This window comes from Lucilia sericata, unplaced genomic scaffold (genome assembly GCF_015586225.1).
Source record: "Lucilia sericata isolate MDLA Ls3-8-SP2 unplaced genomic scaffold, ASM1558622v1 Contig000498F_arrow, whole genome shotgun sequence".
Classification (NCBI taxonomy): Eukaryota; Metazoa; Arthropoda; class Insecta; order Diptera; family Calliphoridae; genus Lucilia; species Lucilia sericata.
This window is the reverse complement of record NW_023994512.1, coordinates 89,088-111,525: the sequence shown is the minus strand read 5'-3', so window position 1 is coordinate 111,525 and position 22,438 is coordinate 89,088. Positions and strand designations below refer to the sequence as shown.

Genomic DNA, 22,438 nt, shown 5'->3' with positions numbered 1-22,438 from the left:
TAGTTAGTAGTTAGTTAGTTAGTTAGTTAGTTAGTTAGTTAGTTAGTTAGTTAGTAGTTAGTTAGTTAGTTAGTTAGTTAGTTAGTAGTTAGTTAGTTAGTTAGTTAGTTAGTAGTTAGTTAGTTAGTTAGTTAGTTAGTTAGTTAGTTAGTTAGTTAGTTAGTTAGTTAGTTAGTTAAGTTAGTTAGTTAGTTAGTTAGTTTAGTTAGTTAGTTAGTTGAGTTAATTAGTTAGTAGTTAGTTAGTTAGTTAGTTAGTTAGTTAGTTCGTTAGTTAGTTAGTAGTAGTTAGTTAGTAGTAGTTAGTTAGTTAGTTAGTTAGTAGTTAGTTAGTTAGTTAGTTAGTTAGTTATTTATTAGTTTAGTTGAGTTGTTAGGTAGTTGATTAGTTAGTTAGTTCGTTAGTTGTTATTAGTTAGTTATTTAGTTAGCTTAGTTAGTTCGTTGTTAGTTAGGGTTAGTTAGTTAGTTAGTTAGTTAGTTGTTAGTAGTTAGTTAGTTAGTTAGGTTAGTTAGTTATTAGTAGTTAGTTGTTAGTTAGTTAGTAGTTAGTTAGTTAGTTAGTTATTAGTTAGTTAGTTAGTTAGTTAGTTAGTAGTTAGTTAGTTAGTGTTAGTAGTTAGTTGTTAGTTAGTTAGTTCGTATAGTTAGTTTAGTTAGTTAGTTAGTTAGTTAGTTAGTTAGTTTCGTTAGTAGTTAGTAGGTTAGGGTTAGTTTAGTTAGTTAGTTAGTTAGTTAGTTAGTTAGTTAGTTAGTAGTTAGTTAGTTAGTTAGTTAGTTAGTTAGTTAGTTAGTTAGTTAGTTAGTTAGTTAGTTAGTTAGTTAGTTAGTTAGTAGTTAGTTAGTTAGTTAGTTAGTTAGTTAGTTAGTTAGTTAGTTAGTTAGTTAGTTAGTTAGTTAGTTAGTTAGTTAGTTAGTTAGTTAGTTAGTTAGTTAGTTAGTAGTTAGTTAGTTAGTTAGTTAGTTAGTTAGTTAGTAGTTAGTTAGTTAGTAGTTAGTTAGTTAGTTAGTTAGTTAGTTAGTTAGTTAGTTAGTTAGTTAGTTAGTTAGTTAGTTAGTTAGTTAGTTAGTTAGTTAGTTAGTTAGTTAGTTAGTTAGTTAGTTAGTTAGTTAGTTAGTTAGTTAGTTAGTTAGTTAGTTAGTTAGTTAGTAGTTAGTTAGTTAGTTAGTTAGTTAGTTAGTTAGTTAGTTAGTTAGTTAGTTAGTTAGTTAGGTAAGTAACTTCACCATTTTATGTCTCTAATCGTATTAATAATCTTTTTAATTAAAATTCCCCAAATTATTTTCCCTTTCCCAACAGCCTCCTCCGAAGAGGGTCTCGATCTCTTGGGTCTGACGAATGGCAACAATTCAATGATGACGGCGCAACAATTGCTACAGCAACAACAACAAAATACACAAAACAAAACGCCACCCTCGCGAAGCAATACCGCTCTACACGTCTGTTGGCATCGTGGCGCCACCGTAGGCTTGGGGGATCATCTAATCTCCGCCGAAAACCAGTTGTCTGGTTACTTACTGCGTAAATTCAAAAATAGCAGTGGCTGGCAAAAACTATGGGTCGTATTTACCTCATTCTGTTTGTATTTCTATAAATCCTATCAAGATGAATACGCCTTAGCCAGTTTGCCGTTGTTGGGCTATACTGTAGGACCACCGGGTACCCAAGATGCTGTACAGAAGGAATTTGTTTTTAAACTGTCTTTCAAGAATCATGTTTATTTCTTTAGGGCGGAAAGTATTCACACTTATCATAGGTAAGTTCGGAGAAAGAAATGAAAGAAATGAAAGTGTTAATACTAAAGATATATTTTATTCGATTTCTTTATTTCAGATGGCTGGAAGTTTTACGCAGCACTACCCAGACCCAAGATTTTAAAAATATACATGCTACCACTAATAATTGATTGATATATGTATAATAGTTTTTAATACAAAATTGTCATTGGAAACTAGTTTTCTTGAAACTGTTTTTAAAACACTACTACTGTGCAATTTGAGGTTATGTTTTCAAATTTTTTTGTAAAAAACAAAGAAACAAGATTCTAATTGGTCAAACTTTAAGTGCCTTAAAGTATTTTTTTAAAAAATATTAACAAAAATTAAATATAATTTTATTAAAAAATCAAAAAACTATGTATAATTTTTATAACAAACTATTTTATTATATGACAAGTTTAGTTAAACTTGGTTTAAACTAAATTTTGTGGAAATTTTTTTATTATGAATGTCTTTTAGTAAACTTGATCTTAGATTTGTATATAAAAATTTTCAATATTTATATATTTTTTATAAAATGTTTTTTTTAATGTCTTTTTTGCTCCAAATTTTGTTTAAAATTTCAAATTTTATATGTATGTTGTCTTCTCTATTAAGTTAAACTTGTCATAAATAAAGAAAAATTTATATAAATTTTTTAAAAAATATAAATATTTAAACCTTAGTATTATGTATTCATTATAACAAATATTCTAAAAATATAAAAAAATCAAAAACAAATATATTAACATAACATTTATTAAAACAAAAGATGCCTTAAACGAAAACAAAATTTATTTTTAAACAAATCTATATTTTTCTACAAAAATATATATGTATCTACAAATATATATTTAATAAAAACCATTAACCACTTCTATAAAGTCTTTATTGAATTAAGTATTATTTTTTTTTTGTATGTACTGTAGTTAGAATGTCTCTTATTAACAAAATAAAATGCAAAATAAAAAGAAATTTATACATTTTTAATTAAAAATTAAATTACAGCATTTATTGTAAAATACAAATACAAATCATAAATACTTACTATGTACTCTTCTTAATAAATAGGAAAATAAACTATTCAATAAAACAACAATTAATATATTTTTTTAATTTACTGGGATTCAGTTTTGATAAAGTCTTTAGAAAAGTATACCCAGTGGTGCCTGGGTTATAAATTTGTTGACATGTGTAATCTTTGCCAGATGAAGGAAACTAGCAGAAAACTGGTGATTTGTTGCCGGGAGTTAGAGACAGTTTCTAGTTCCAAAACTACAAACATTCATTATAACATGGCAAAGCCCAATAATGGCGTCTTCCATTCCATATCTTAGGAATTCAGGACAAAGCTTCCTAAGTAACTTTTATTGTTTCATTTTTAATCATTCGGTCGAGAACTATCGATCTAAGTCATTATCTTTAAAAATTATTCAGTGGAGTCTGTTCACTAGTCTATGTACTAGTTTATTAGTTAGTCTATAGACTTGTCCGTTAATTAGTTTATTTGCTAGCCAATTTACATGTCTAGTAACCATTCTATGAACTAGTCTGTTGCCCAGAATAGTATATTCTCTATTATATTGTCCAGTCTATAGACTCATGTACGGACTAGGCTATGGACATTCTATTAACTAGTCTATGGACTTGTATCTTGACTTTTCTATTGTTCAGTTTATGGCCTAATGTATGAACTAGTTTATTGACTATCCTATAGTATAGTTCAGAGATTAATCTATTGTCTAGTCTCTTGAGTCTATTCTAGGGATTAGTATAGTATAGCATATTAACTTTCCTATTACACAGTCTATAGATCAGTCTATTGACTAGTCTATGCATTAGGTAATTGGGTAGTCTATGGGCTTGTCCACTAATTAGTTTATTTAGGAATCTATTTAAAAACTTGTCTATGAATCTTTTTTTAGTCTATTGACCATTCTATGATGTAGTCTGTTGCTCTCTTGTGAAGTCTGTGGAGCAGTCTATAGAATACTGTATTGATTAGTATGTGGCCTATTCCTTTAACTAGTCTATGGACTGGCATCCAGACTTTTCTATTGTTCAGTCTATTGACTAATCAAGACTGATTTAGTGACTAGTTCATGGCCTATTATATTGACTATTCTATAGTACAATCCAGAGACTAGTTTATTGATTAGTATTTTCAGATTTCTAATGCTCATGGGCTAATTTATTGACTAGTCTATTGATTAGTATATAGACAAGTCTATGGATTAGTATGCGGACTAATCCATTAACTAATCTATAGTCTATGCACTAGCCTATTGACTAATATATGCACTAGTCAATGGACTAACCCATTGATTAGTCTATGGACAAGCCTATTCAGTAATTCCTCTAGTCAATACTCTAGTCTATTATCTAATCTTTACGGGCTATGGACATTCTATTAATTAGTCTATGGACTTGTATCTTGACTTTTCTATTGTTCAGTTTATGGCCTAATGTATGAACTAGTTTATTGACTATCCTATAGTATAGTTCAGAGATTAATCTATTGTCTAGTCTCTTGAGTCTATTCTAGGGATTAGTATAGTATAGCATATTAACTTTCCTATTGCACAGTATATAAATCAGTCTATTGACTAGTCTATGCATTAGGTAGTTGGTTAGTCTATGGGCTTGTCCACTAATTAGTTCATTCAGGAATCTATTTAAAAACTTGTCTATGAATCTTTTTTAGTCTATTGACCATTCTATGATGTAGTCTGTTGCTCTCTTGTGAAGTCTGTGGAGCAGTCTATAGAATACTGTATTGATTAGTATGTGGCCTATTCCTTTAACTAGTCTATGGACTGGTATCCAGACTTTTCTATTGTTCAGTCTATTGACTAATCAAGACTGATTTAGTGACTAGTTCATGGCCTATTATATTGACTATTCTATAGTACAATCCAGAGACTAGCTTATTGATTAGTATTTTGAGTTTTCTAATGCTCATGGGCTAATTTATTGACTAGTCTATTGATTAGTATATAGACAAGTCTATGGATTAGTATACGGACTAATCCATTAACTAATCTATAGTCTATGCACTAGCCTATTGACTAATATATGCACTAATCAATGGACTAACCCATTGATTAGTTTATGGACATGACTATTCAGTAGTTTGAATAGTCTGTAGACCAGTCAATAGACTAGTCTATGGACTAGTCTATTATCTAATCTGTTGTCTTGTCTATTGACCGGTCCATTAATTAGTATAGTGTGTTGACTAGTTTATGGACTAGTCTATTGTCTAATCTCTTGTATAGTCTATTGACCAGTCTATTAATTTGTCTAGTGAATTGACTTGTTTATGGATTAGTCTATAGACTAACCCATTAACTAGCCTATTGACTAGTATATTGACTTTTCTATTGCCCAATCTATAGACCAGTTCATTGACTAGCTTATGGACTAGTCTTTGAATTAGTCTATTGTTTAGTATACACACTAGTCTGTTGTCTAGTTTATTGCATCTTTGGACCTAATTCAGTCTAATCACCAGTACATATATGATCAATCTATTAAGTAGTATGTTGTCGTTTCTATTGTTCAGTCCATGAATTTATCCAGGCTATAGACTAGTCTGTGAACTAGTATCTTGTAGTTTCTATTTCTCAGTCTATGTCAGTCTAGTCTCTTGTCGGATATTCTCCGGTAATTCAGTGAAGTCTACTGACTAGCCTATGGAGGTTGTTTATTAATCACCTCAATCGCCAATAGATGTGAAATTTTTGTTCCCTTGAAATTTTCATTCACCTTTAAGGAAAAATTTCTATTGTGAACTTGCTGTGAACAATTCATTCACAATAGTTGATTTTGTATGCAACAGCTGTTCATAGTTTACAAAATTGCATCAACAAACAAATTTCACAACAGGGGAATGTTTTTCACTTCAAAATAGTTAGTGAACGAAAAAAGTGAAAAGGAAACATATTTCACGTGAAATATTGATTGGCGATAGGGGTGAATATCTCTATGTACCAGTCCCTTGCTTACTTAATTAACATGTTTATTGATTTGTCTAAGAATTAGTCTATGGACTTCGTCTAGTGATTAATATATACTACTAACTACTTCTTATGCAAACATAAACAAAACATCAGTTATCTAGATTAAAAGATTTATTTAATTTTATATTTTTTTAGATTTTAAGTTTATTGATTTCTTATCATTTTATGTTTTTTGTTTTTTACTTCTTTTTTTTGCCATATAATTTAATAATGCTTTGCTTCTGTTTTTATTTTTATTTTTTTTTTAATTACATTTATAATAATAGTAATTATAAATTTAAAACATAATTCTAAGTTTTAAGTAGAGAAATAATTTAATGTTTAGAAAAATGTTAAAAAAAGAGAAAACAGAAAAAAATAATTTAAAATAAAAAAGGGAAAACAATAATGAGTGCTAAGATCAAAAAAAAACTTAAGAAACAAAACTAATTATTAAAAAAAAATTAAGAAAAACTAAAGAATATTAAAAATTAAATCCTGAGTAGGATATACAAACATGAGAGAGAGTGAAAGAAAGAAAGAAAGAAAGAAAGAAAAAAAGATCTAGTTTAAACTTTAAATGATTTCTTTTTAAAAGAATTGAGAATGAGCAAAATTGTTAAACAAAAAATACCATGAATATTATAAATATCAATAGGAATTTAATTGAATTGAGAAAAAACCAACTATAATCATAATCAAGTAAATAATGACCACAAAATGTTTATTATTTTTTAAATATATATATTTTGTTTTTTGTATTTTTTTTTTTAATTTTTTAATATATTTAAACATTAATATTTTTATGTTTGTTTTTTTATTTTAATTTTAATTTTATTTTTAAATGTATTTTGTTTAATGTAGATTTATAAGAGTGTGTGTGTTGTTTAGAGGTTGTTTGTTTTGTTTTTTTTTTTTTTTTGGAAATAATGATATTTAATTAGTTTATGTTTAATTTAATTCTCTTTTACTTTCAATTAAAACAATGAGTTTTTAATTCATATTTAGTTTTTTTTGCTTTGTTATTTTTTATCTTTAATTTAATTTATTTTATTATTTTGAATGCTGCTTCTCTGCAGTTGCACACATAATATTTTAAATATTGCTAATAAAAAAGGACGAGGATTTGTTTATAGGAGGAGAGCAGGAGGAGTTAAGAAAATAGGAAAACTAAGTAAAAAGCTGCTTTTACAAATTTAAACCATTTCCATTACTATTGATCGTTTTGTTTGTTTTACGAATTTCGATTTTTTTTATTCTTGCAACATTTCTACTGAAATGATTTTTTTCATTTACTTATTACAATTCTCTTGCTTCCTTTTTCTCATTTGTTTGATGTGTTTGAATGTGTGTAGTTTTAGCTGTTGGTTGGTTTGTTTGTTTTTATAAAAAGGAAATGGTTGCTGTTATTTTTGCTCTTGTTTTTGTTGTTGTTGTTGATGTGAATTGAGTATGATGAACTCCAGGTGTACGTACATGTTGTTGTTGGTTTTGTTTAAGATTAATTTTCATTAAATTAAAGGCTTTAACGGCTGCGGCGGCGGCGGATGGCTAGTCAATGAAACTTTGTTCGACACAAGCTTTCACTCGTTTCTCGTATTCACGACGATTTTCCTTGTAAAGTTGGGCAGCTGTTGAATTAGCTGGAGAATTTGGATTTGGATCACTCAACAGAGACTGAAATATAGAAAATATAATATAAAGAATTCAGATTAAAAACTATTGCATAATGAATGTTTCTTAATGAAATCTAGTTCTAGTTCTGCTCAAGTTCTGTCTAGTTCTGTTCTAGTTCTGTTCTAGTTCTGTTCTAGTTCTGTTCTAGTTCTGTTCTAGTTCTGTTCTAGTTCTGTTCTAGTTCTGTTCTAGTTCTGTCTAGTTCTGTTCTAGTTCTGTTCTAGTTCTGTTCTAGTTCTGTTCTAGTTCTGTTCTAGTTCTGTTCTAGTTCTGTTCTAGTTCTGTTCTAGTTCTGTTCTAGTTCTGTTCTAATTCTGTTCTAGTTCTGTTCTAGTTCTGTTCTAGTTCTGTTCTAGTTCTGTTCTAGTTCTGTTCTAGTTCTGTTCTAGTTCTGTTCTAGTTTGTTCCAGTTCTGTTCAGTTCTGTTCTAGTTCTGTTCTAGTTCTGTTCTAGTTCTGTTCTAGTTCTGTTCTAGTTCTGTTCTAGATCTGTTCTAGTTTGTTCTAGTTCTGTTCTAGTTCTGTTCTAGTTCTGTTCTAGTTCTGTTCTAGTTCTGTTCTAGTTCTGTTCTAGTTCTGTTCTAGTTCTGTTCTAGTTCTGTTATGGTTCTGTTCTGGTTCTGTTCTAGTTCTGTTCTAGTTCTGTTCTAGTTCTGTTCTAGTTCTGTTCTAGTTCTGTTCTAGTTCTGTTCTAGTTCTGTTCTAGTTCTGTTCTAGTTCTGTTCTAGTTCTGTTCTAGTTCTGTTCTAGTTCTGTTCTAGTTCTGTTCTAGTTCTGTTCTAGTTCTGTTCTAGTTCTGTTCTAGTTCTGTTCTAGTTCTGTTCTAGTTCTGTTCTAGTTCTGTTCTAGTTCTGTTCTAGTTCTGTTCTAGTTCTGTTAGTTCTATTCTAGTTCGGTTCTAGTTTCTGTTCGAGTTCTGTTCTAGTTCTGTTCTAGTTCTTTCCTAGTTCTGTTCTAGTTCTGTTCTAGTTCTGTTCTGTTCTGTTCTAGTTTCTGTTTCTAGTTCTTGTTCTAGTTCTGTTCTAGTTCTGTTTCTAGTTCTGTTCTAGTTCTGTTTCTAGTTTCTGTTCTAGTTCTGTTCTAGTTCTGTTCTAGTTCTGTTCTAGTTCTGTTCTAGTTCTGTTCTAGTTCTGTCTAGTTCTGTTCTAGTTCTGTTCTGTTCTGTTCTATTCCTAGTTCTGTTCTAGTTTCTAGTTCTGTTCTAGTTCTGTTCTAGTTTCTGTTCTAGTTCTGTTCTATTCTGTCTAGTTCTGTTCTAGTTCTGTTTGTTCTGTTCTAGTTCTGTTCTAGTTCTGTTCTAGTTCTGTTCTAGTTCTGTTCTAGTTCGCTTCTTAGTTCTGTTCTAGTTCTGTTCTAGTTCTGTTCTAGTTCTGTTCTAGTTCTGTTCTAGTTCTGTTCTAGTTCTGTTCTAGTTCTGTTCTAGTTCTCTTCTAGTTCTGTTCTAGTTCTGTTCTAGTTCTGTTCTAGTTCTGTTCTAGTTCTGTTCTAGTTCTGTTCTAGTTATGTTCCAGTTCTGTTCTAGTTCTGTTCTAGTTTATATTTTTCTAATTTCTAGTTTTACTTTCAAAAATCCATTATTTTACCTGTATAGATGTTAAAATAGCTGATACATCATATGTGGGACTCCATCTATTTTGTAAAATATCCAAACAGATGCCACCATCTGCATAAACATTTGGATGAAATACTTTTGATACAAATCTCACCGTTGGCGGTTTATTTGGATATTCTTCAGTGAATTCTATTGTTAATTTAAATGTACCATCTTCGAATGGTGTATCATGTGGACCGAAAATCACAGCATTCCATATCATAATATTATTATCTGTTGGCGCTCCAGAAACACCAGTTGGTGGATCTTCTTGAAGTCTACAAGAAATGGAAGAAAAAGTAGAATGTTAAATAAAGTAAAAAACAAAATATAAATAATTCATTTTAAGTTAAATTTACATAAGTCAATATTCACTTGTGTCAATGATAATTCATACATTTCTTTTTCATTGTTCAAAGACATTTATGATTCATAAAAGTACTTGCTCTAAAGAGGTTAGGGGTTCAAAATGAAGAGGAAATACATTTAAGGATGAATTATTAATATGTATACAGAAGAATATAGTTGGCAAACAACAACATACATTCTATGATATCTTGTAAACGGTAAGTAAGGGTTTCTGGGTATCTGTTTGCCTTTAGCTTGGTTTATAATTAAAATACATATTTTCTATTAAAACTCAATATCAATTTAAACTGGATTTTTTATTTCTTATTTTTGTTTATTTCAATTGTTAGCAATATGCATAAATAAACAATAAATGAATGACTAAATTCAATCGAAATAGTAATAATATATGAAGAGTAAAGGTATGCATGTATGTAAGACTGTGTTGTATAGAATTGATTGATACAATAAATAAGACATAAATATTTAAAACATTGTTTCATTCTATTGGACAATTTAAGAAAGCATTTTTTTTATTTGTTTGTTGTTTGTTTTCAAATATTATTAATTCTTACTAATCTATACGTCACTATAATATCAACGTTGACGTCAATTAGTCAAATTTATATTTAATTGAAAATTTATTTTGGGAAATCTAAAGTGTCTTGGCTTCATAAAGTCCATTTTGTTTTGCACTTCATTTCAGTATAGCTCTAATTCAGTTTTAGGTTCATTTCTAGTTCAGTTCTAGTTCAGTAGTTCAGTTCTAGTTCAGTTCTAGTTCAGTTCTAGTTCAGTTCTAGTTCAGTTCTAGTTCAGTTCTAGTTCAGTTCTAGTTCAGTTCTAGTTCAGTTCTAGTTCAGTTCTAGTTCAGTTCTAGTTCAGTTCTAGTTCAGTTCTAGTTCAGTTCTAGTTCAGTTCTAGTTCAGTTCTAGTTCAGTTCTAGTTCAGTTCTAGTTCAGTTCTAGTTCAGTTCCAGTTCAGTTCTAGTTCAGTTCTAGTTCAGTTCTAGTTCAGTCCTAGTTCAGTTCTAGTTCAGTTCTAGTTCAGTTCTAGTTCAGTTCTAGTTCAGTTCTAGTTCAGTTCTAGTTCAGTTCTAGTTCAGTTCTAGTTCAGTTCTAGTTCAGTTCTAGTTCAGTTCTAGTTCAGTTCTAGTTCAGTTCTAGTTCAGTTCTAGTTCAGTTCTAGTTCAGTTCTAGTTCAGTTCTAGTTCAGTTCTAGTTCAGTTCTGGTTCAGTTCTAGTTCAGTTCTAGTTCAGTTCTAGTTCAGTTCTAGTTCAGTTCTAGTTCAGTTCTAGTTCAGTTCTAGTTCAGTTCTAGTTCAGTTCTAGTTCAGTTCTGTTCTAATTCAGTTCTGTTCTAGTTCTAGTTCTAGTTCTGTTCTAGTTCAGTTCAGTTCAGTTCTGTTCTAGTTCAGTTCTAGTTCTTGAACAGTCCTAGTTCAAGTCTAGTCCTATTTAAGATCAATTCTAGTTCTTGAAAAGTTCTAATTCTCGAACAGTTCTAGTTTAAGATCAGTTCTAGTTCAAGTCTTGTCCTATTCAAGGTAAGTTTTAGCCCAGTTCTAGTTCTATTCGAGATCAATTTTATTTCTATTCATGATCAGTTTTAGATGAATTCAAACTAACTATTCTTCTGATCTTCATTTTATTCAATACAATTAAACAAAAAATCGCAATTTCCGTAATTTTTAATTTTCCTTTAGTATATTCATTGAAAAATATAATAAATATTATTAGATCATAATCTTTACAATAATCAGTCATACATCGTTCTTTTTTGCAATTTCTATATTTTTTTCTTTTTAATTTTTGAACTTATGACGAAATTTCTTTGTTTTATAGAAAATAAAATAAAAAAACTTCCGACAAAAGAATTTAAATGATTGTTGTGATAAAATAAAACAGAAATACAATTAATAAATATTATTTTAAAGATGCCACACGACTTGTTTTAGCACCTACACGAAAATTTTGAATTTTAAATTAAATGTAAATAAAGGAAATGTTTTCTTAAAAATATATACAAAACAAAGAAGAAAACGAATGTTAACACAAAAATTTAAATGATTCATGAAAAAATAAATGGTTTTTACTTTGAAAAAATATTAAAATTTCTTTCAATAATTAATTACAAATAGAATAAAAGAAAATTTATCTTGTATTAAACACTACAATTTTCATTTGCAATGCCTACGTAAACGAAGAATATACATAGTTATTATACAAAGAAATAAATGCTTAAAGTTGAATGAAGAATAATAGTAATGAAAACCCAAAATAATAAATTAAATGAACCATCAATTTCAAAATGATTGCATCAGGTGCCATTGTATTGCAGTTGGTTGTTAGGTTCATTTGTGTTTTATTTCAAACAAGTACAAGTTATAGTCCGTAGTACACAAGTAGTTGTATTTGAGTACAACGTTTTCAAAACTTATTGCATGTTGGCTTAAAGCCAGACATTAATTTTTTTCTCTTTATATTTTTTTTTTTTTTTTTTTTGGTTTGTATTATTACATTTTTCAATTCATTAAAACGTTGAACTTGTTAAAAATAAAAAAGCTTAAACATCTGTCATAGAAAAAGAAAATACTACAACGACGACGTCAAGTCAATAAATAACGTTTTACAAAAAGAACACCGGCACGGCAGGGGTCACTTGTTGAACGTCGTCATCTATTTGTTTAGAAAAGTAAATAAAACAAATTTTTGCGCCCTTTTCTGCACTGTACTATAGTTAATAAATATGAAGTACTTATATGTATAATTCCTTAAGTTCTAGTTCACTTCTAGTTCAGTTCTAGTTCAGTTCTACTTCAGTTCTAGTTCAGTTCTAGTTCAGTTCTAGTTCAGTTCTAGTTCAGTTCTAGTTCAGTTTAGTTCAGTTCTAGTTCAGTTCTAGTTCAGTTCTAGTTCAGTTCTAGTTCAGTTCTAGTTCAGTTCTAGTTCAGTTCTAGTTCAGTTCTAGTTCAGTTCTAGTTCAGTTCTAGTTCAGTTCTAGTTCAGTTCTAGTTCAGTTCTAGTTCAGTTCTAGTTCAGTTCTAGTTCAGTTCTAGTTCAGTTCTAGTTCAGTTCTAGTTCAGTTCTAGTTCAGTTCTAGTTCAGTTCTAGTTCAGTTCTAGTTCAGTTCTAGTTTAGTTCTAGTTCAGTTCAGTTCTAGTTCAGTTCTAGTTCAGTTCTAGTTCAGTTCTAGTTCAGTTCTAGTTCAGTTTTAGTTCAGTTCTAGTTCAGTTCTAGTTCAGTTCTAGTTCAGTTCTAGTTCAGTTCTAGTTCAGTTCTAGTTCAGTTCTAGTTCAGTTCTAGTTCAGTTCTAGTTCAGTTCTAGTTCAGTTCTAGTTCAGTTCTAGTTCAGTTCTAGTTCAGTTCTAGTTCAGTTCTTGTTCAGTTCTAGTTTAGTTCTAATTCAGTTCTAGTTCAGTTCTAGTTCAGTTCTAGTTTAGTTCTAGTTCAGTTCTATTCTCTAGTTCAGTTTAGTTCAGTTCTAGTTCAGTTCTAGTTCAGTTCTAGTTCAGTTCTAGTCAGTTCTAGTTCAGTTCTAGTTCAGTTCTAGTTCAGTTCTAGTTCAGTTCTAGTTCAGTTCTAGTTCAGTTCTAGTTCAGTTCTAGTTCAGTTCTAGTTCAGTTCTAGTTCAGTTCTAGTTCAGTTCTAGTTCAGTTCTAGTTCAGTTCTAGTTCAGTTCTAGTTCAGTTCTAGTTCAGTTCTAGTTCAGTTTTAGTTCAGTTCTAGTTCAGTTCTAGTTCAGTTCTAGTTCAGTTCTAGTTCAGTTCTACTTCAGTTCTAGTTCAGTTCTAGTTCAGTTCTAGTTCAGTTTAGTTCAGTTCTAGTTCAGTTCTAGTTCAGTTCTAGTTCAGTTCTAGTTCAGTTCTAGTTCAGTTCTAGTTCAGTTCTAGTTCAGTTCTAGTTCAGTTCTAGTTCAGTTCTAGTTCAGTTCTAGTTCAGTTCTAGTTCAGTTCTAGTTCAGTTCTAGTTCAGTTCTAGTTCAGTTCTAGTTCAGTTTCTAGTTCAGTTCTAGTTCAGTTCTAGTTCAGTTCTAGTTCAGTTCTAGTTCAGTTCTAGTTCAGTTCTAGTTCAGTTCTAGTTCAGTTCTAGTTCAGTTCTAGTTCAGTTCTAGTTCAGTTCTAGTTCAGTTCTAGTTTCAGTTCTAGTTCAGTTCTAGTTCAGTTCTAGTTCAGTTCTAGTTCAGTTCTAGTTCAGTTCTAGTTCAGTTCTAGTTCAGTTCTAGTTCAGTTCTAGTTCAGTTTCTAGTTCAGTTCTAGTTCAGTTCTAGTTCAGTTCTAGTTCAGTTCTAGTTCAGTTCTAGTTCAGTTCTAGTTCAGTTCTAGTTCAGTTCTAGTTCAGTTCTAGTTCAGTTCTAGTTCAGTTCTAGTTCAGTTCTAGTTCAGTTCTAGTTCAGTTCTAGTTCAGTTCTAGTTCAGTTCTAGTTCAGTTCTAGTTCAGTTCTAGTTCAGTTCTAGTTCAGTTCTAGTTCAGTTCTAGTTCAGTTCTAGTTTAGTTCTAATTCAGTTCTAGTTCAGTTCTAGTTCAGTTCTAGTTCAGTTCTACTTCAGTTCTAGTTCAGTTCTAGTTCAGTTTTAGTTCAGTTCTAGTTCAGTTCTAGTTCAGTTCTACTTCAGTTCTAGTTCAGTTCTAGTTCAGTTCTAGTTCAGTTCTAGTTCAGTTCTAGTTCAGTTCTAGTTCAGTTCTAGTTCAGTTCTAGTTCTAGTTCAGTTCTAGTTCAGTTCTAGTTCAGTTCTAGTTCAGTTCTAGTTCAGTTCTAGTTCAGTTCTAGTTCAGTTCTAGTTCAGTTCTAGTTCAGTTCTAGTTCAGTTCTAGTTCAGTTCTAGTTCAGTTCTAGTTCAGTTCTAGTTCAGTTCTAGTTCAGTTCTAGTTCAGTTCTAGTTCAGTTCTAGTTCAGTTCTAGTTCAGTTCTAGTTCAGTTCTAGTTCAGTTCTAGTTCAGTTCTAGTTCTTCTAGTTCAGTTCTAGTTCAGTTCTAGTTCAGTTCTAGTTCAGTTCTAGTTCAGTTCTAGTTCAGTTCTAGTTCAGTTCTAGTTCAGTTCTAGTTCAGTTCTAGTTCAGTTCTAGTTCAGTTCTAGTTCAGTTCTAGTTCAGTTCTAGTTCAGTTCTAGTTCAGTTCTAGTTCAGTTCTAGTTCAGTTCTAGTTCAGTTCTAGTTCAGTTCTAGTTCAGTTCTAGTTCAGTTCTAGTTCAGTTCTAGTTCAGTTCTAGTTCAGTTCTAGTTCAGTTCTAGTTCAGTTCTAGTTCAGTTCTAGTTCAGTTCTAGTTCAGTTCTAGTTCAGTTCTAGTTCAGTTCTAGTTCAGTTCTAGTTCAGTTCTAGTTCAGTTCTAGTTCAGTTCCAGTTCAGTTCTGTTCCAGTTCTACTTCAGTTCAGGTTCAGTTCTAGTTCAGTTCTAATTCAGTTCTAGTTCAATTCTAGTTTAGTTTTAATTCAGTTCGGGTTCAATACAAGTGAACTGCACTTGCATTGAGAAAAAAACAGAAGATTAGTGTCATGTAATCTTTTTAATATTTTATTATTTCAAAATGAAAGAGTTAATTGTGAAATTTAAAATTCTCTTATTTGTTAAATTATTTAATATATTTATTATGTATTTTTGTCACAATTTGTCTACTCTCTAATGAACTAATGATGACCTTTTTTGATAAACAACATGCACAAAATACATATTTAAATTGTTATAAAGTTTTTATATTAGTATCATCATCATCATCACTATAAATTCTAAATTATAACACTGTTTCCACACACATTTAGGAAGATTTTTCTCTATATTACTAATATAAAATTTCAAGGTATCTTAGAAAATAAAGTGATATATCTTTGAATACAAGGATTTAAGTGTACTTCAAAATGTAGGATGTTTTAAAGACACAAATGTATAAAGTCCTCTGAAAGAAATTTAAAAAATCAGTTTATTACTTTACTATTATAAGGAAATGGTGTAGTTTGTTGCAATACTATAATAAATTGCGTGTTCTACTTTTATTAACTAATATTTTTATTATTATATGTATAGACAAATGATATTTCCTTTCCATAATTTTCAATAAATTTCTAAATAAAAAATTACTTTCACTTTTACAAATATTAATTTTTAGGGGTGGAATTGTTACAGTTCTATTTGTAATATAATAAATTAATCATATAAAATTGACCTACAAAATGTCATTTACTTTAGTTCCAATAAAAAACGGGGTAAATATAACATAAATATTTAATCATCAAGAAGTAAAATACAAGTTTAGACATATTGTTATTTATCATAGACAAATAGAGACGTTTGCAAAAATTATTATAATAAAAAATAAAATGATTGTAAAACTTTAAAGAAATTGTTATTTACTGTAGTTAAAACTTTATTTTTCCAACACTTTTGGTAATAAAGATAATTTTAAACAGAAAATAGAATTGGACCACATATTATGAATAGGTGTAAATATCTTGCGGGGTTATCAGTTGCGAGGCGTTTTGGCTTATGTTGGGGACGTGCGTGCTTAAGTCAAGAAGTAACTTTTAACTAGACAAAAGCCATGACTATAGATTTGACCGTAGGCTAGACTTTAGACTAAACTATAGACTATACTATAGACTAGACTATAGACCAGACTATAGACTAGACTATAGACTAGACTATAGACTAGACTATAGACTAGACTATAGACTAGACTATAGACTAGACTATAGAATAGACTATAGACTAGACTATAGACTAGACTACAGACTAGACTAGACTATAGACTAGACTATAGACTAGACTATAGACTAGACTATAGACTAGACTAGACGAGACTATAGACTAAACTAGACTATAGACTAGACTATAGACTAGACTATAGACTAGACTATAGACTAGACTATAGACTAGACTATAGACTAGACTATAGACTAGACTAGACTAGACTATAGACTAGACTAGACTAGACTAGACTAGACTAGACTAGACTATAGACTAGACTAGACTATACTAGACTATAGACTAGACTATAGACTAGAATATAGACTAGACTATAGACTAGACTATAGACTAGAATATAGACTAGACTATAGACTAGACTATAGACTAGACTATAGACTAGACTATAGACTAGACTATAGACTAGACTATAGACTAGACTATAGACTAGATATAGACTAGACTATAGACTAGACTATAGACTAGACTATAGACTAGACTATAGACTAGACTATAGACTAGACTATAGACTAGACTATAGACTAGACTATAGACTAGACTATAGACTAGACTATAGACTAGACTATAGACTAGACTATAGACTAGACTATAGACTAGACTATAGACTAGACTATAGACTAGACTATAGACTAGACTATAGACTAGACTATAGACTAGACTATAGACTAGACTATAGACTAGACTATAGACTAGACTATAGACTAGACTATAGACTAGACTATAGACTAGACTATAGACTAGACTACAGACTAGACTATAGACTAGACTATAGACTAGACTATAGACTAGACTATAGACTAGACTATAGACTAGACTATAGACTAGACTACAGACTAGACTATAGACTAGACTATAGACTAGACTATAGACTAGACTATAGACTAGACTATAGACTACACTAAACTACAACTGTAAACTATGAGTAGTTTATGGTAAACTAGAATGAAAATTAATTATTCTTGGGCAAAGAATGAAATCTGTCAAAGCCAACTTTTCTTGATTAACTATCTACCCATTTAAGTCTTCATTTCCCCGCTAGATGTAAAATTTTGCTAGATTACTTTATAAATTTTTACATAACTACTTAAAATCTTCATAGGTAGTTAAAAAACAATTTTGAACTAATTAGAATGGCAAAACTAATATGAAACTTTGCAAAATTTTATAAACTTACAACAAAAAAACAATTACAATAAAAAACTATGACAAATGTAAACAAAAGAAAACCACTAAATTGACAATATGCATATGACCTTCAAATGTTGATGATTGTTTATAAAACCAAAATAAAAAAATAAATGTTACAAAAATATAATATAATTAACAAAAACATCCTTGACATTTTTCTAGGCAACAAGAAGAAACATCCTTGAAAATAAAAACAACAAAAACTATAAAAATAACAAGGGAATAAATGTATAAGAAAAGAAATACACGAACAGTAAAAGGAGAGACAAATTAAATAAAACAACAAAAGTAAGAGAACAAGCAAATTAAAAGGGAAAATATAACATACAAAGAAAATTAAATAAAATTAAAAATTATAGGTATAAAAAACAGGCATGAGTCAACTAAAGACAAGACAAATGGGAGACTTTTTTATAAAAAATGGCAGTTGCCAAAATTAATGAAATTGTTAAAGTAAATATTGTTTGTTTTTGTTTATAACAGCAAAACAAATAATAACATGGGAAAACAAAAACAATAAAAATAGAAAATTCGGGAAGTAATTTAGTTTTTATAAAACAAAAAACAACAAAAGAATTGCTAAATAAAATTTAAAAAAATATATTCCAAAACATAAATAAAAAAAAAGAGTAGAAGACAAATGAGAAAAAACTGACAAGCAAAAACAAATATAAAGAAACACAACAGTAAAATCATAAGGAGTGAGGGAGAGAGCTAGAGTATACACAGACACATATTTACAAAATGAGAAAAACATTTATTTGATTTTGTATAACTTTTAGGCCCCAAACAGGGGGGAGGGGGTAAAGAAATTACAGCACAAAATAAAAATCACACGTAATTTATCTTTTTTTAGAGAAAATTTTATATTTGAACCATAAAATGCACACACAAATAATTAAGCTATAACAAACAAAAATTAGAAAATTAACTAAATTTTTTGCTTGCAAACATTTTTTGCGTTTTAACTAAACGTTTAGTGATATTCTTATTTATTATACATACCTTTTAAAATCTCTCATAAGACGTCTGCGTGCGGGTGTCGACATTTTCTAAAAAAAACCTTTTTGTGTTTAACCAAAAAAAGTGGTGGCCTTTTTTTCTGTTAAAATGTTTCTTTTATTTGTTAATAACACAAAACGCAATTAAATTTTGTTGTATATTTCTCTTTCACTTTCTTCTGCTTATAATTGTTTTTTTCTTGTATCGTTACGAATTCCTACAAAAATAATTATAATTCAGTCTTTTTGCTTTTTGATTTCTCTTCTTAACACACTTCAAAAGTTTCTATTTGGCGTTTTTCAGCTTTTCTTCACGTCTTCAACTTAACACGAACAAAATTTAACTAAAAGTCAACGAAAGTTTTTACATGTATTGACAAAAAAGCACACAAACACACGCACACACAGTCAATCAAACTCTGACAAACATTTCTAATAATGTTGCCACCTCTAAAAAGCTAGTATTTTTCGTTCTTTCTGGCTCTATTTGATAGTTAAATTCTAAATAAAGCAACAAAAAACTTTATTAAATGATTAATTATCAAACAAATTTGTTAAAATTAAATTAAACAATTGCTTTCAAGATTTTAACAAGTTTGTTTTTCTTTTGGCTTTTATTTCTGGCAACACCATTTTCTCAAAAACAATCACTATTCATACACAGGCATACACAAATATAAACATTTTACATGCAAAGGAAAGAGTGCAGTATATAGAAAACTTAAGATTTAGCTTATTTTTTGTAGATAAGAAAAGATACGCTATATGTACATTGTACAACAACAAAAAATTTGCAAACGTTTCCTTCTAATGTTCAATGTTAAAAATGGTCAATGCTTAATATATTTTTTATTTTCTCTAATTGGAATATAGGGTTTTCTTCATTATTTTTTTAAACGTTTAAAGTGTTTGTCCCCAATTAAATATACTTGATTTTTATACACCACACGTTTTAAAATATCACAAAAAATATAAATTTGCCGACTGAACGTCAGAATCCTGCGTCGCCAACATTAACGGATTCAATTTACACCAAAAATTTTGGCGGCGGCTTAAAATCGTCCCTAAGCCGGCTAAGATATTAGGTGTGTTTTTAACATTTTCAACGATATTAAATAAAAAGAAAATCTGAATGTTCGTTTAAATGATTTTCGGTAGTGAATCTTATATGAGAGCTATGGCCAATTATGGACCGATCTAGGTTTAAGTTGATAAATAGTGTTGTAATACAGATATTCTAGAGGGAGTTACTTATTAACAATAAATCTATTTTTCGGGAGTATATAAATTTGTATAGTAGTTAATTATATGAAATTTTGAATCAAATCTAATAATTTTCAACTTGTGACAAAATTTATTGAATTAACACTTTAGTTTGTGAAAAAACGAATGTTGAATTAGAAACATAATATTTTCATAAGTTGTTTCCAAAATTTTCTCCTATATCCGTCATTTATGACCGATTTAGATAATTTTAAATAGCAAATTTATCGAAAGCATGTCTGATAGAATTATTGAAGATTAGGGTTTAGCAGATATCTTAGGTCTTCCGAAATCGAAAGAATCGAAAATCACTTATAAATTTAGTTAAGGTTCTATGAATTAAGTTTTAAACAAAGAAGTTTTTGTAAAAAAAAGCTATCTATTTTCTCCCATTTAAATATCAATTTCGAAAGTCGTTCAAAAAGACGGCAATCTAAAAATCGTGAAATAATATAATTTAAAAAATTTTTTAAAAGACAACATTTTTTAAACTGCGAAAAACTTTTAAAGATGTTTCACTTAAAAAAAACTCCTTGGCAACCAATGGCGCCGAGCTATTGTTACCTCTCAATAACGAGAAACAAATTTCTTATTTATAACAATATATAATATAATTCCCCCCTAGCCCTCTATATTTTGTTTAATCGTTATTACCTTTAAAGCGCTATTAACGTTATCGAAGTTTGCTAAAATATCGTTGCCTTGATTTCCTAAGTACTTCAAATAAACCTTTAGAAAACATGTAAATGTTTATGTATTTAATTTTTCGATAGAAAACATTTTTGACAGGATTTCAATAGAAACGTTTTTAATAGAAAAACATATTTTAACAAACCTTTAACTTTAACGTATATGTTTTGTAATTTACTTGCTTTACTACTATAAAATACAACCCTGACATATAAAAACATGACAGTTGTCACATATAACTTTCTTACTCACTCACTCTCACAACTCCAATCAGAGAGAGTGAGAAGAGAGGCTTTGTACAGTTTCAATTAATTTGTTTACATTTTACAATTCAACATTCTTAAAGAAACGAAATAATTAAAAAGAAATATTAATTTAATTCATTTAAATTAAACGACAAATAAAGAAATATAAAAACATCAACTTAAAATTAAAATAAAAGGTAAGAAAAACAACAAGTAATAGTAAAATTAAACTAGAATAAACTGAATAAAACAAGAAAACAAAAACCTGGGCGTGTTCCCAAAAACAAATGAATGACAGATTTCTATGAATGAAAACAGATTTATGAGTGAGACATGCCTCTGCGACAGACTTATAAATTAATAGAATAATTTAAAGAATTTACAAAAAACTATAGTATTTTTTAACTTTTTAGCAATATGGTGGTTTTAAATTCTTGTTGGTCTCCCATAATATGGTCGAATAATGTTAGGACCGGCAGCTATGCGGTGGCAGCTTATACAGCAGCTCTTTCCGTGATACTCATAACTATGGTGGGTATTGTTGGTTTCGTATTTTGTAAAAAAGTTAAAATATTAATAAATTTATTTATTTGTACTATATTATAGATTGTTTATATGCTGTGTGGTGGTGAATCGTCTCAATTATATTCTCCTTTATTTGAAACTGATATACGCAGCTCCATGCCAATAGTGGGAGGCTTTTTTATATTCTATTTTGTTTTAATCATTATAGCCTCTTATTTGGTATTCTATGGCATTAAAATAAGGTAAATGTGAAGAAAATATTTATAAAATTATATAATTTTTGTGATAAATTTAAATAATTTCTTTCAAATTTAGTGTACGCGGCTGGCTTTTACCCTGGTTAATCTTGGTGGGTGTAGCCATTTTATTCCAATTGATTTTTGGTTTATGGCTTATTGGTGGCTACTATATATACGTAAGTTTAACTAGCTTTCTATTAAATTAAGAAAAATTAAAGTTTTGGTTTTATATTAATTTCCTAATAGCTGGAGCAGACCTTTTCCGCTTTGATTAACTTCTGCTGGATGGCCTATAATGTAAGTTGCTTTTAATATTTCCTTTTAAATCGTTATTAAAATGTAATTCTTTTATTTTAATTTCAGTTCTATTGCTGGCTGTGCGTTTTCTCTCAGTATCAAATATTTTTAGAAATTCAAAATCCCAATATAGAGCTTTTAATGCCTTAATCAGTTTTCCCTTGCACTTGAATCAATTTTTTTGTTCAAATTATTTTAGTTAATCTCTTAATTATTTGTGTATGCATTTTTTTTGTAATGTTACATTTTATTACACATTTTGAGTGTAATTTTTAACAGTAACTTAAGTATTTTTAATTAAGGTTTTATAAAACTATTAAGACTAATATATTTTCTCCAACATTCCGTCCATTTAATGTGAAAATTATTGTAAGTTTTGTGGCCTTTTTGACATATCACAGTGTTCCATAATCTTATCGAAATGTATGTATTTGTAGTTTTTATACAAATTATTAATATAGTGAAATAAAATAATATTTTTCTTAAATTAAAATTTGCGAAAAGTTTTTCAATCCATATACGAATGGCAGGCTTTAAAGTTAATCATTCCGAATATAAAGCTGGGCTAAGCGGTAAATTGGAATTTATGTTAAATCTTATTTGCAAGTCTCCTCGCAGTTTCTCTTTAAGTTCTCGCTATTAAACATTTTGCGACAATAATGAAGAAGTAAGGAATGTATTTTATATAACGTCACCTAAAACGCAAACGGCCCTATCTAACATTTTTAAAATTTTACAGAAGAAGCAAAAATCTTTTTGAATTGAACATTTTGTTTTGTTTTATTAAACAAACGACATTTTTATTAGTGAAACTTATAATTTGTTATAATAGTTGACAATGGACTATATAACAATGGACAAATTGTACTTTTAACCTTTAATATTCAAATGTTTTTATAGATAGGTCGCTTTGTTTTTTGT

General features: G+C 29.2%; 3 protein-coding genes across 8 annotated transcripts in view; 2 read left to right on the top strand and 1 right to left on the bottom strand.

The window, feature by feature from the left end:
• LOC119605576 (FERM, ARHGEF and pleckstrin domain-containing protein 2) overlaps nucleotides 1–2,716 on the top strand; it is a 143,440-nt gene extending 140,724 nt beyond the window's left edge. For 2 of the 3 annotated variants that reach the window (XM_037958782.1, XM_037958781.1), the window contains exons 15-16: nucleotides 1,300–1,756; nucleotides 1,834–2,716. In XM_037958782.1, coding sequence (XP_037814710.1) covers nucleotides 1,300–1,756; nucleotides 1,834–1,906 — 530 coding nt within the window. In that variant the 3' untranslated portion in view covers nucleotides 1,907–2,716. The remainder of the gene's footprint in view (nucleotides 1–1,299; nucleotides 1,757–1,833) is intronic. The other variant, XM_037958780.1, reaches the window with a different exon arrangement.
• Nucleotides 2,717–6,766: 4,050 nt separating this feature from the next.
• Nucleotides 6,767–19,296, bottom strand: LOC119605574 (ubiquitin-conjugating enzyme E2-17 kDa). Of its 4 annotated transcripts, none has more exons than XM_037958766.1 (4): nucleotides 19,188–19,296; nucleotides 18,263–18,602; nucleotides 9,018–9,303; nucleotides 6,767–7,435 (listed from the first exon to the last, which is right to left on the bottom strand). In XM_037958766.1, the coding sequence occupies exons 2-4, from the start codon at nucleotides 18,304–18,306 to the stop codon at nucleotides 7,310–7,312; spliced, it is 456 nt and encodes a 151-aa protein (XP_037814694.1). In that variant the 5' UTR covers nucleotides 18,307–18,602; nucleotides 19,188–19,296; the 3' UTR covers nucleotides 6,767–7,309. The 4 variants fall into 4 exon arrangements, with proteins under 4 accessions (XP_037814694.1, XP_037814697.1, XP_037814696.1 ...); XM_037958769.1 differs by having other exon boundaries at nucleotides 18,263–18,476; nucleotides 19,188–19,274; XM_037958768.1 differs by having other exon boundaries at nucleotides 18,263–18,476; nucleotides 19,030–19,245.
• Nucleotides 19,297–20,475: 1,179 nt separating this feature from the next.
• On the top strand, nucleotides 20,476–22,010 carry LOC119605573. Its single transcript, XM_037958765.1, has 6 exons — nucleotides 20,476–20,653; nucleotides 20,870–20,987; nucleotides 21,063–21,223; nucleotides 21,297–21,396; nucleotides 21,467–21,517; nucleotides 21,584–22,010. The coding sequence occupies exons 2-6, from the start codon at nucleotides 20,874–20,876 to the stop codon at nucleotides 21,665–21,667; spliced, it is 510 nt and encodes a 169-aa protein (XP_037814693.1). The 5' UTR covers nucleotides 20,476–20,653; nucleotides 20,870–20,873; the 3' UTR covers nucleotides 21,668–22,010.
• Nucleotides 22,011–22,438: the final 428 nt, after the last annotated feature.

Bases quoted from the DNA above. Each gene is read 5' to 3' on its own strand.
- LOC119605574 (XM_037958766.1), bottom strand. From the start codon at position 18,306: ATGTCGACACCCGCACGCAGACGTCTTATGAGAGATTTTAAAAG. The intron at 9,304-18,262 runs GTATGTATAATA...CATTTCTTGTAG, and splicing joins CTTATGAGAGATTTTAAAAG to ACTTCAAGAAGATCCACCAA. The intron at 7,436-9,017 runs GTAAAATAATGG...TCTATATTTCAG, and splicing joins CTATTTTAACATCTATACAG to TCTCTGTTGAGTGATCCAAA.
- LOC119605573 (XM_037958765.1), top strand. From the start codon at position 20,874: ATGGTGGTTTTAAATTCTTGTTGGTCTCCCATAATATGGTCGAATAAT. The intron at 21,224-21,296 runs GTAAATGTGAAG...TTTCAAATTTAG, and splicing joins TTCTATGGCATTAAAATAAG to TGTACGCGGCTGGCTTTTAC. The intron at 21,397-21,466 runs GTAAGTTTAACT...ATTTCCTAATAG, and splicing joins TTGGTGGCTACTATATATAC to CTGGAGCAGACCTTTTCCGC.